We start from the raw sequence: 12,459 nt of genomic DNA, 5'->3' as shown, positions 1-12,459 counted from the left end.
CCGCCTTCGGCCACCACCCAACTCACATTGCACCCAACCTCCTTGGCCCCTCCCATAGGTGGTGAGCCCATGGGGAGGCGGACCCACGTTACCTCTTGGGCTGTGCCCGGCCGAGCCCCATGGGTGCAGGCCCGCCACCAGGCCGCCATCGAGCCCCACCTCCAGGCCTGGCTCCAGAGGGGGGCCCCGGTGACCCGCGTCCAAGGAAAAATCGTCCACAGTTTTTATTTTTCATTGGAGGTTTATTGAACCGCTCTTTGTCTCATCCCTCACCCAGGACCAGTTTGCCTTGGGTGGCCCTACCAGGGGCATAAAGCCCCGGACAACATAGCTCCTAGGATCATTGGGACACACAAACCCCTCCACCACGATAAGGTGACGGTTCAAGGAGGTTCTAGAACCTGAATATATTTTTCTGCATTGATGGTGCCGTTCCAGACATGAAAGCTGCCCATGCCACACGCACTCATGCAACCCCATACCATCAGAGATGCAGGCTTCTGAACTGAGCGTTGATAACAACTTGAGTTGTCCTTGTCCTCTTTGGTCCGGATGACATGGCGTCCCAGATTTCCAAAAAGAACTTCGAATCGTGACTCGCCTGACCACAGAACAGTCTTCCATTTTGCCACACTCCATTTTAAATGATCCCTGGCCCAGTGACAACGCCTGAGCTTGTGGATCTTGCTTAGAAATGGCTTCTTCTTTGCTCTGTAGAGTTTCAGCTGGCAACGGCGGATGGCACGGTGGATTGTGTTCACTGACAATGGTTTCTGGAAGCATTCCTGAGCCCATTTTGTGATTTCCTTTACAGTAGCATTCCTGTTTGTGGTGCAGTGTCGTTTAAGGGCCCGGAGATCACGGGCATCCAGTATGGTTTTACGGCCTTAACCCTTACACACAAAGATTGTTCTAGATTCTCTGAATCTTCGGATGATGTTTTGCACAGTTGATGATGATAGATGCAAAGTCTTTGCAATTTTTCGCTGGGTAACACCTTTCTGATATTGCTCCACTATCTTTCTGCGTAACATTGTGGGAATTGGTGATCCTCTACCCATCTTGGCTTCTGAGAGACACTGCCACTCTGAGAAGCTCTTTTTTTACCCAGTCATGTTGCCAATTGACCTAATGATTGTTTATTGGTCTTCCAGCTCTTCGTTATGCTCAAATTTACTTTTTCCAGCCTCTTATTGCTACTTGTCCCAACTTTTTTGGGATTTGTTGACATCGTGAAATTTTGAATCAACATATTTTTCCTTTAAAATGATACATTTACTCGGATTAAACGTTTGATCTGTCATCTACGTTCTATTACAAATAAAATATTGACATTTGCCATCTCCACATCATTGCATTCAGTTTTTATTCACAATTTGTTTAGTGTCCCAACTTTTTTGGAATCCGGTTTGTACTTCATATACACTGTATTAACTGATGGCACAGTAACGGAGGCCCATTGTCTTATGAAATTTCCTAGACAAAGCTTGTAACATAGCAAATATTTCATATTGCAAAATCATTTTGCACTAAGTCTAGACTTGATGATATCAAAGATGCCCTCACTAAATTAGTGTATGTTTAAAGAATATTTTTACTAAGACAGAAGAAAAGAGACATCTTTAAAAGAGGAAATTAGAAATTCCAAAGGGAGCCAGAAAAGAGTACTGCTGATAGTACATCAGTTAACCCTTGCATTTTTCCCTGTATTTTGATTGTTCACCATAACTAAATAGTGTCCTACGTAAGCTTGCCATTAAAGCTGTATTTGCACAACTAGCAGTGCTACTGCAAATAAGCAAATACAATTTCTAAACACTGGAAAATAGCCAACACAGTGGCATTATTTAAAAAAGATTTGACATTCCCAGGAATTTACCATTTGGGTTAACTTGTATTATAGGTAAATGTAATGGAAGTGATTATAAATTCAGGGTTTAAAGAAAATATCTATTTATATGTGTTAGGTAAGAAAAGAGCATAAAAATCTTGACAAATTAGGCATGTGGTAATCGGTTTTGTGGTGACTTTTCCTTTTCATCTGTATAGGATAGATGGTGTAACAAATGGCACTTAGGTGGAATTGTAAAATACAGGGAATGGGTAGCTTTTTACCAGTGAACTGGAGCAAATTCATATTTTGCAAATATGTAGCAAATAATGTTTAGAAAAAATTGTCAGATTACCCCTGCACACTGTGAAGCCTACAGTTTGTTTAACTTGTGCAAAATACTTCAGACTACTTGTGGCCTCATTACTGTGTACCAAGACAGTGTACAGAATCAGTTAAAATATGTAAAACTGATTAATAGGTCATATGCTGTAAATGAACTGTTTAGATTACAAATCAGGAGAAACTGAATGTAAAAATAAATGTGAAACTATAATATCACATCTGGATTACTGTGTGAAATTGTAGTCTCATTATTAGGAGGAGGAAATGAATATGCAGAGAAATTCCAGTGAAATGTTTATTCCTTGATTGTGAAACATGAGCTATGACTAAAGAATTTTAAGAATTTTTTTTTGCCTTTGCAAGCAGTAACTAGGAGGGGATATTACATAATGTTTTATGTTTTATTTAGGTAAAGGAGTTTAATGTCTTCTGTTACATTAAAATCTTCAAAAGGACTTATACTTACAATCTGGTCAAGAGTAAGTTTAGAAAATATTTAATAATTTGAAGAAATGTAAATGCATAGAGCAAGTACAACAGTAGGAAAAAAGTCCTTTGTAATTTTCTGGATTCCTGCATAAATCACTCTTACAAAACTATGATATCAGATCACATTTTTTAACAGACACCCTGGTTAAACAAATATCAATGGTCAGGAATGGAAATGTGTAAAACTGTGTAACTGTAGCCTGTGGAGACTTTTTTACTAACAGTAACCTTAATTAAGTACTTCATGTGATTGTTGATCAGACTGCTGTGTGTCTAGGACCGGCACATTTCTCTTTACTGAACTGTTTCAGCTCTTTTGTATTCCTGGCATGTCTCACATCAACAGCTTGCTTAGAGTTTGTTGTAGCATTGCTGTAGTATACAGGTAAAGAGTCTGAGCTGACCATTCTAAAATAAAGGTTTTCTTTGGTTTAGGCTTACAAGGCCTACCTTCAGGGAAGCTGTCTTTTGTTTGCAGTAGCTTTCTGTACAGTAACCTTCCATGAGTACCAATCTTGTTTAGTATTTTTTTTTTATTATTGTACACCATAGATACATACTTTAACAAGTACAAGTAATGTTTGCTGACTGATGGAGGCCTGAATCTTTAGGCATTCTTTAGTAGCTGTCTTATGAGCTTTAACACTTCTCTTTCAAGGTCCTCTGGTATCTCTTTTGATAAGACATTTTGGTGTTTCAATCAATTTCAGTTGTGAAAAGTAGGAAAAAATGATCTCTGGATTTTTTTAAAAACAGTAGAGCACATGAGACCCACATCTGGAAGTTATCTCATGAATTAAAATTTGTGACTACCGTTTGTCATTCTTGACCTTTAGTAATTAATCATTATGTTCAATAAAGATAAAAAAATTCAGTTGTGTGTAGTATTTGTTTAAGGAGACTGCTTTTATGCATTGTTTTAACTTGCATGAATATCATATCACACATTAGAGGCCATAAATGTAGGAATCCAGAAAATTACAAAGGATTTGCGACCTTTTTCCTACAACTATAACACAGCAGTAGCAAAGAGCATCTGACCTCAACTTAACACACTTCTGGGCACATTATTTGAACAGGAATTGACAGTCTATGTTGTTCTATGTATCCTGTTTTAATGAAAATGTCATTCTGTGCTAGGGACTACCTGTGATGTGCTCCACTTTATTGTATCTTATGAAATGTTTGTGTATAGCATTTTTGTTTTACCTTTGCTTTAGCAAATGTTGCTCAACCGGATTCTTGTCAAATTCCATTTTCCTCATTTGTCAAGCACTGATTTTTGGTTGGAGGGTTCTTCCTGGCTTGATTACTTCGCATGAAAAGCATGCAAAATAAATATACATATAGAGTCTTTTTGATCCTACATTTACTACACTCTGTTGTTGGTCATTAAATGTCATTTAGATTGCATAGTTTGTCAGTTTTCTGAATGGAAAACATACTCATGCCCTCACTAGGTACATTTACAAGTAGTCTTCATTAAATTGGAGTAGTACCACACATTTTTATCACAGAAGACATTAACTATTACATACATTAGAAGTTTTTATCTAATAACTAGGCTTCTTATTCTAAAAAGTTGACTATAAAAGCATTTTGTATGTTTTGTAATTAAACATTAGAAAAAACTGTTTAATTAGCCAAATTTCAAAAGTGGTGGTTTACAGCCCCGGGCATCAGTTAGCAGATTTAATCTGAACTAATGACTTTCTATAAGGCATGTTGGCTCACCCTCCACAGGGCAAAGGGCAGGGGCCAGAAGCAATGTCAGTATGTTGTGACAGGTAATTGTACAACAAATAATAGACCTCTTCAACAAAAATTTGCTCTGAGCATGCAGAATATCACTGACACGCATGCAGGAGGTTCAAAAGTAACAGCTAAATCTAGACAGAATTGGCATTGGTGATGGAACTAAACAATGCTACTGCTCTATCTTACCAGAAAAGCACCATGGTGGGTTTTGGAGTACTGTCAAGTCTCCAGCTACTTTCCAGTATATTTTGGAGTTTACAGTTTACTAGTGGTATAAAAGGCTGTAGTATGCCTGCAAAATATTGTATTCTGAAATCTGAACTTTTCTAAATGTTTAACTTTCTTGTAGATAATGAGGTTTTTGTTTGAAACGTGAGTTACCACCTTCATTCCCCATGTGAGGACAGAAGTAAGATGAATAAAAAGGAATGGTGTGTTTTGTCTAAAATTTTATTTGATATCTGTGCTTGTAACTTATACATAATATATTCCTGCTCATGCCAAAATAGGAGCAACATGGATTCTACCTTATGCTGTGGGAACACTGGAGCAACTCTTCTCATGTTGATCTTTCTTCCAGTTCAATTAACTACTTTTTTTCCAGTTTTAAATGTCAATTTTAGTAATTGATTTCTTGACATTGTTAACATTACTTAATTTTTGAATCACCTGAAGGAAGTGTTCTCAGACATGCAGTACACAGTATAAAATGTATTTTTTCCCCTCAAATTGATTGCTCATTATCTTGGGAATTAATTTCAGGTGATCCATGTACTGTATCTTCTCAACTGGAATTAGAGGAAGCTTTACGACTGTATGAACTGAACAAAGACTCAGAGCTAATTATCCATGGTAAAGTATAGAATATGTTTTTATTAACTACTGGGTACAGATATTAATTCTGTGTTTGTAACACATTTTTTAATTTTATAAAGTCTTCCAACTTTGATTAAAATAAAACTTACTTAAAGTAATTAAGTGTTAAATCACATATTTAATGCTACATTCCAACCTGCCTCTGACTGTTTTATACCCAACACTTTATAAGTCACAACTCAACTGCAAAACATGAATTCTGTATTATTGCATATAAGAAAACTAGCTGTCTTTAAACCAATTGTGGCAGTCCTTATCTGGGTAATATTGTTCAACATTATTGAAACATGGTTCAAACATGTACATTACTGTGCCTTTGAGTATACCAAACTGTAAAGTAAGCAATAAGGTATTGATTTTGTTTTAAGTATATATATTTTTAAACAGTGAAAATACATTTCTTTGAGCCCAATAATCAATGTAACATGTTACAGTTTCCTGATACTAATACTGTAAAGAAATATTTTTAAGATTATATAATATAGTCTATAATATAGCCTATTTCTTTTTATACTACATCATGTGGTTGAAGCATTTTTCATGGACATTGTGAGGCAAACATAGTAAAATACTAAAAAAAAATTGTTGTGTTAGATTTTGTATTATAATAGGCTAGAACACCCTATTTTTTTCCATATGCATTTATTAGGTTGTATAGTTGCTGTTATCTACCATGTTTACATATAGACCAGTGGTTGAAAATTCAAAGACTTTGGAAAGGAAAATAAAAAGACAAAACCCACAGATTATTTTCATAAACAAATAGATATATAAAACAAAAAAACTTTCCAACCCAACCAAGCCCTGTAGGAAGGACAGAAGAAAATGGGAGAGAGGTCTTGGGATAGGCAGTAGCCAGCCCACTGACCTCACAGCTGATCAAAAAAGAAAACGAATGAAACAAATGGAAGGCAGATGTTCATCTATCAACAATAGTGTTGCATGACCTGTTGACCTTTGGTGCATTAAGTTCAGGAAGATCTACATAAGTTGTAGGAGAAAGAGAGAGAGACCAGTGTGTGCTTTACAGCAGTGATACCTAAGGAGAAATGCCTGTGCTGTATAGTTGTATATATCAGTGACAGAGCTAGTGAGCAGAAATACCCAAGAGAAGAGAAAATGAAATGTTGATAGAGAGAATCAGGGAAAGAGAATTAGTTACAAGAGAGGAGAGGGAAGTTCATAAGCATGGAGAAAGGTACTGGGAATATAGGTGGCAAAGGGGATCAGAAACCAGTCCTAAGACAACATGTTATTGATAGGTGAGATATAAAGTATGTACAAATTTTAACAGAATGCTAGTGGTCTGAATTTTATGGGTCAGAGAGATATTCTTAAATATATTATTCCAAAACAGGAGGGCCAAGAGAGAGAGTTTAAAAAGATAAAATAGAATGCATAGGGAAACTATGTGAAATGGTATAAAGTACAGCAAAATGCTTCTTGCTTGAAGATTGAAATTCAGTGTTTGGGAAGATGATTCGACTCTCCTTGCCCTAAGGAAGGATCTCGGCAAGAAATAAAAGAAAAATTGAGCAAGAATTCAAAAGCTTATTTAAGTTCTGTGACAGAGATAGAGACATCTAGATGGAAGCTTGCTTCATCTGAGAGCTTAAGGTAGTGCCAAGTCAACTAGAACAGACTTAAAATCAGAAAGAGACACATCTCAATTCTCAGCTAATAGCTAAGAATAGAACTCTAGAAGCACTTAATTATTTTAAGATGGATTATTAGAATGGAGACCAACTTATTTTTGATGGCTGAGATATTGGCTAAATAGTTTTTGTAATTAATATAGATGAATGTCAAATTGAAAATAAAATAAGCATGTTCCTTTGGAGAAATTAAGGAAATACCTGGACCTCAACCAAGCCCACTAAAGATTTAACAGTGTGTACCTCAGAGCAAACTCAGATTGTGGAGTACTTGAGTGGCTGCTGGTTCTGAATCTTAAAATTCTTGTACAGTAATATTAAGGCAAAAGCAGTTTCATTTTTTTACTATATCAACTTGTGTTGCCATTAATTTGATGCACTGTCTGAGCTGTTGCAACATGGCATATGGTCCCAATCATTCCAGTGTTAATCTGGCATAGTGTCATTTGTAGATGTATACATGCCAATATATTTGAAACCCATTGCCTTACATTAGTGGTGTATACTGAGTTTAACCAATAAAGATGAGTTTAGTATGATGAACTCATGTTACTGTACAAAGGTTTGAACTACATGGTACTTCAGCAAGATATGAGTGGTTGGACAATTCTATAAAAATGGACATAGTGAAATTTCACAGTTACTCATATGTGTTGAGGAATACCGAATTGTCCATCCTAATAGAAGAAAATAAACCAGACAAAATCTTAGAAAAAATATTTAGGATACCTGAGTCATTCTAAAGAATAAGTTAACAATGTAAATTATTCTTTATTCTGCATTATTCCTACACATTACCTTCTGAAAACTGTATAAACTACTAATAATATTTTCCCACTCTTTACAGTATTTCCATGTGTACCAGAAAAACCAGGCATGCCATGTCCAGGAGAAGACAGTAAGAAAATCATTTCAGATTTATTTTTTATGATGAGTGATTTTAGGGTTATTATAAATATTTCAGTTCATGTCTCTAATGCCTCCTGTATAATTTGTTGATACCACCTTAGTGCTAAGCATTTTACAACAAATCAAGAAATTATTATACTCTAAACACTTTTCATCTGAATCAGAATGTAGAGTTTTGAGCAGTGGAATAAACTCATGTCGGTCTGATGTAGTAGCATTTTCTCCTTCTCAGGAGTATAAACTGTAAACCAAATCATACTCCATCTTGATGGTAAACGTCAAGAGATTTATTTTTGTTTCCGTATAAAAAAGGCATATTATTAGAATTGGACAGCTTTAAATAAAGCAAAGATTTCCTATAGTATGTGGAACTGATTTTATTTATCACAGATACACGTAAGCCTTTTCCACTTTAACCATTCTTTTCCATTTTCAGTCTCTTTCTGATGGTACATGGCACGTGGCATCAATGAATATGCATTTATAATTCAGGGAAACTACTGCATAAGCTACACATATGTTCATATTTCATCTCTGTTTTATCAGAGGGGGTTACATACACGTTTTTTTATAGCCCCTGCAATACTTTGCATTACAAACAAGCCGATGTAGCTGTGACCACAAGGGGGCGCCAGAAAGCACCAAACCCAAGACACAGTATAACACCAGACATTATATGAATAAAATAAAAGGTATTTATTAACACCAATTACCTTTCCAATGATCACCTCTCCAAATATAGCCACAATTACATAACATATAAACCATTCTTCCTTCCATCCTCTGTTGAGTGTTTCCCGCTACCTCCTGACACTGACTCAATCCTTGTGTGGCAGCAGCTACTTTTTAAGTCGGACCCAGGTGTGCTCCTGGTTTCATGCCGTAGCTTCTTGAGAGCACTTCCGGGCCCTAAAGAAAGTAGGGAGGTCTTCCCCCGCCAGCACCCCCTCTCGATTCCCAGCGACCATGACAGGGCTGCACTTCCAAACATCATCTCCCAAGCACCCCTGTGGGTGTCCCAACTGGGTTCTCATATGAGGACCACTGCCACCTGGTGTAAAGGGGATGGCACCACTCCAAATCTTCAGTTTTTCTCAGTCTGTCTGCTATAGTATAATAGCTGGATACAAATTTATTTCCTTCCTTGGCATCCCATCCGGGTAATGTGTCCATTCTGGCCGGGATACCTGTTTTCCTCCTTCAGCAGCATTTTGACTACCACATTTTGTAATTTAATAATTAGTAATGTATAACACCTTTGTTTATGTACTGATTTTATTTTTTCCTGAACATCTTTTATGGATAAAATGTAGCTCTGTTTGCTGTTGTAGATGCAGTGGCTACAAAAAAATATGTGGGGAGAATTTTAACATGACTAGTTGAATGCTGGTCAGATGTCCGTGTAAATGGAAGAACAGTTTAAGAGGTTGTAGATCCCTTTAAAGGAGTTTGTTCTTTTATTGTACCACATACCTAATAGAGTATGGAAGCGAAAGTGCAGCAACAACACAGGTTGGAATGTTTGTCAAGTATTTGCTTTTCAACTACTAGAAAAGCCTAGAAACTAACAAAAAAAGATATCACTGCAGTTACCTGCACATTTGTTGTGAAATCCACTGCCATGTTCAATTTGTTTGCCAAACTGATTTCAGTGTGGAGAAGGCTTTATCTTTCATTTCTGTGCTGCGTCCCACATACAGAGCTTTAAACCTTCTCCTGTTAACAGTCACTTTATTTAATATAGCATCTTTAACATAGGGTATTATGACAAGGCAGTGCAATCTTTATCACCCTAGTTATTATCATAAAAACCTTTAGCATCACTAATGAATTTATATACATATATATATATATATACACAGTGGTACCTCGGTATACGTCTGCTTTGGAATAAGTCCAACTTGGTATACGTCCTGTTTACAGCCAAAATATTTTACTTGGTATACGACCTTTGTTTGGAATACGACTCATGTGCTAGAACAACACGTGTGGTATACAGGGCCTGCGCCTTCAAAAAAAAGGGCCAAGTTATAACCTGTATAGCCGTGTCGTTCTCTGTGGGCACGATTGCACGACCACGGGATATTATTGAGGTAGTTAGAGCAAGTCGCACCTGCACAGGTGGGCTGTGATCGGGAAGAGTGAGACTGCATTTTTAACCTCGGATTTTATCGGATTTACTGTATTTATTGTTGTTTTAATCCCCACTGAACACTTGTTTTTATGCACTGCACTTTTTGTTTGGACACTGATTTTTGTTTTAAATAAAAGCACTTGGCATTCTTGCACTATCCCCTGGCTTCATTTGAGAATTGTCCGCATTTGTTAGCTCATCTCGGTGACATTACTGTCGCTGTCATGTTCAGGGCTCCCTGTAAGGACGTATGGGAGCGTGGAGCGGACCTGCATCGTCACACGTTGCGCTAACATACGCTGCCCACGAGCGTCAGTACGCTAGTTGCTAGCATTCAGTGTACAACACGCGGTGTATCTCTCTGTGAATTTTCACATGATTTTGTGTTTTTTCACGTAAATCTTTAGTAAATTCATTAACCATAAGTTCTAAGAAAGTTAATGAAAAAAGCCAACCAACTAAGAAAATGGTTCGGATCACCATGGAGGTGAAAAAAGAGATTGTTGAAAAGTATGAATGTGGCATACGTATCCGGGATTTGGCTTCTGCATACCATATGCCGAGAACGACGGTATCTACTATTGTGAAAAACAAAGACATTATTAAATTGGCTAACGTTGCGAAGGGGGTGAAATCGATTACCAAACAAAGATCAGGAACATTAGATCATGTTGAAAAATTGCTTTTGATCTGGATAACAGAAAAACAGTGTGCTGGCGATAGCGTATCGGAGACAATGATTTGCGAAAAGGCAAAACTGCTGCATGCCGATCTTTTGAAAAACAAGGCAGGAACGAGCCAAGAAAGTGAAGTGTTTAAAGACAGCATTGGCTGGTTTGATAATTTTAAGAGAACGAGTGGCATTCACAGTGTTGTGAGGCACAGAGAGGGAGCCAGTGCTGATAAAGATGCCGCCAATGATTTTGTTACAGAGTTTCGGGAACTTGTGGAGGCTGAGGGTTTTATTCCCCAACAAGTTTTTAATTGTGACGAAACAGGCCTGTTTTGGAAGAAAATGCCTAAGAGGACCTATATTACACAAGAGGAGAAGGCATTGCCAGGGCACAAGCCAATGAAGGACAGGCTAACTCTCTTGTTCTGTGGCAATGCAAGTGGGGATTGCAAACTGAAGCCTCTAGTGATCTACCACTCTGAAAACCCGAGGGCTTTTAAGAAACATAATGTGCAGAAAACTCAGTTACCTGTGATGTGGAAGTTAAACAGCAAGGCTTGGGTAACCAGAGAATATTTCAGCAAGTGGTTTAATGTTGTGTTTGGGCCAAGTGTACAAAGTTACTTAGAGGAGAAAAACCTGCCTCTGAAGGCCCTCCTCATAATGGACAATGCTCCAGCTCACCCTCCAAGCTTGCAGGACTATGTGCTGCCGGAGTTAGACTTCATCACTATAAAGTTCCTCCCCCCTAACACGACTCCTCTCATTCAGCCCATGGACCAGCAGGTCATCAGTAATTTCAAGAAATTCTACATTAAAGCACTATTCCAGAGGTGCTTTGAAGTGACCTCGGACACAGAATTAACCCTGAGAGAGTTTTGGAAAGATCTGGATGTGAGTGAAGGTGATGTGGAGGAGTTAGTGGAGGGGCACAGGGAAGGGCTGACCACTGAGGAGCTGCAGGAACTTGAGAAGGAGGAGCACAAGACTAAGAGGGATGAACTCTCTTCAGGCTCGGAGGAGGAGATTGAGGAAGCCCCTACTTCATTAATCAAGGAAATCTTTGCAAAATGGATGGATGTCAAAAACTTTGCAGAGAAGTACCACCCCAACAAAGCCCAAACAAGCCGTAATAGCAGTATCTGGAATGATCAGACAATGTCACATTTCCAAAACATCTTGAGGAGAAGGCAGAAGCAAAGTTCTTTGGACAGAGTTTTAGTAAAAGTCAAACCTGGTGAGCCTCAACCAGGTCCAAGTAGAGAAAAGAGACAGAAAAGTGAAAGAGAAAAAACACCAGAATTTCAGATTCCTGAAGTTTTATTGGAAGGGGACTCTCCTTCCAAACAATAACATCTCATCCTCTCTTCTCAGCACCATCCTCGTAGGCACTCTATTAGTCTCAGCAAGGTAAAGTGAGGTTAAATTTGTATTTATTTCATCTAATTGCTTTTGTATTTATGTATTTTAGTATTAAGCAGTGTTTAAATTATTTTATGCAACCCCATTAATGTATAATATCTCAATAACAATAGGATTTTTTTTTTTCATGGGAACGAATTAATCATTTTCCCTTTATTTCTTATGGGAAAAATTTGTTTGGTATAAATCCAAGGATCTGGAACAGATTAAGGACGTATACCAAGGTACCACTGTGTGTGTGTGTGTGTGTGTGTGTGTATATATATATATATATATATATATATATATATATATATATATATATATATATATATATATATATATATATATATATATATATATATATATATATATATACATACAAACC

At 37.3% G+C, this 12,459-nt stretch overlaps 1 protein-coding gene across 1 annotated transcript in view; it reads left to right on the top strand.

The window, feature by feature from the left end:
- Nucleotides 1-12,459, top strand: part of prkci (protein kinase C, iota) — a 90,699-nt gene that overhangs the window by 39,986 nt on the left and 38,254 nt on the right. Inside the window, exons 3-4 of the mRNA XM_039761203.1 lie at nt 5,186-5,275; nt 7,802-7,852. Of these exons, the coding sequence (XP_039617137.1) occupies nt 5,186-5,275; nt 7,802-7,852 (141 nt within the window). The remainder of the gene's footprint in view (nt 1-5,185; nt 5,276-7,801; nt 7,853-12,459) is intronic.

This window comes from Polypterus senegalus, chromosome 1 (genome assembly GCF_016835505.1).
Source record: "Polypterus senegalus isolate Bchr_013 chromosome 1, ASM1683550v1, whole genome shotgun sequence".
In the NCBI taxonomy this organism is placed as follows: Eukaryota; Metazoa; Chordata; class Cladistia; order Polypteriformes; family Polypteridae; genus Polypterus; species Polypterus senegalus.
This window is presented reverse-complemented; position numbering and strand designations above follow the sequence as displayed.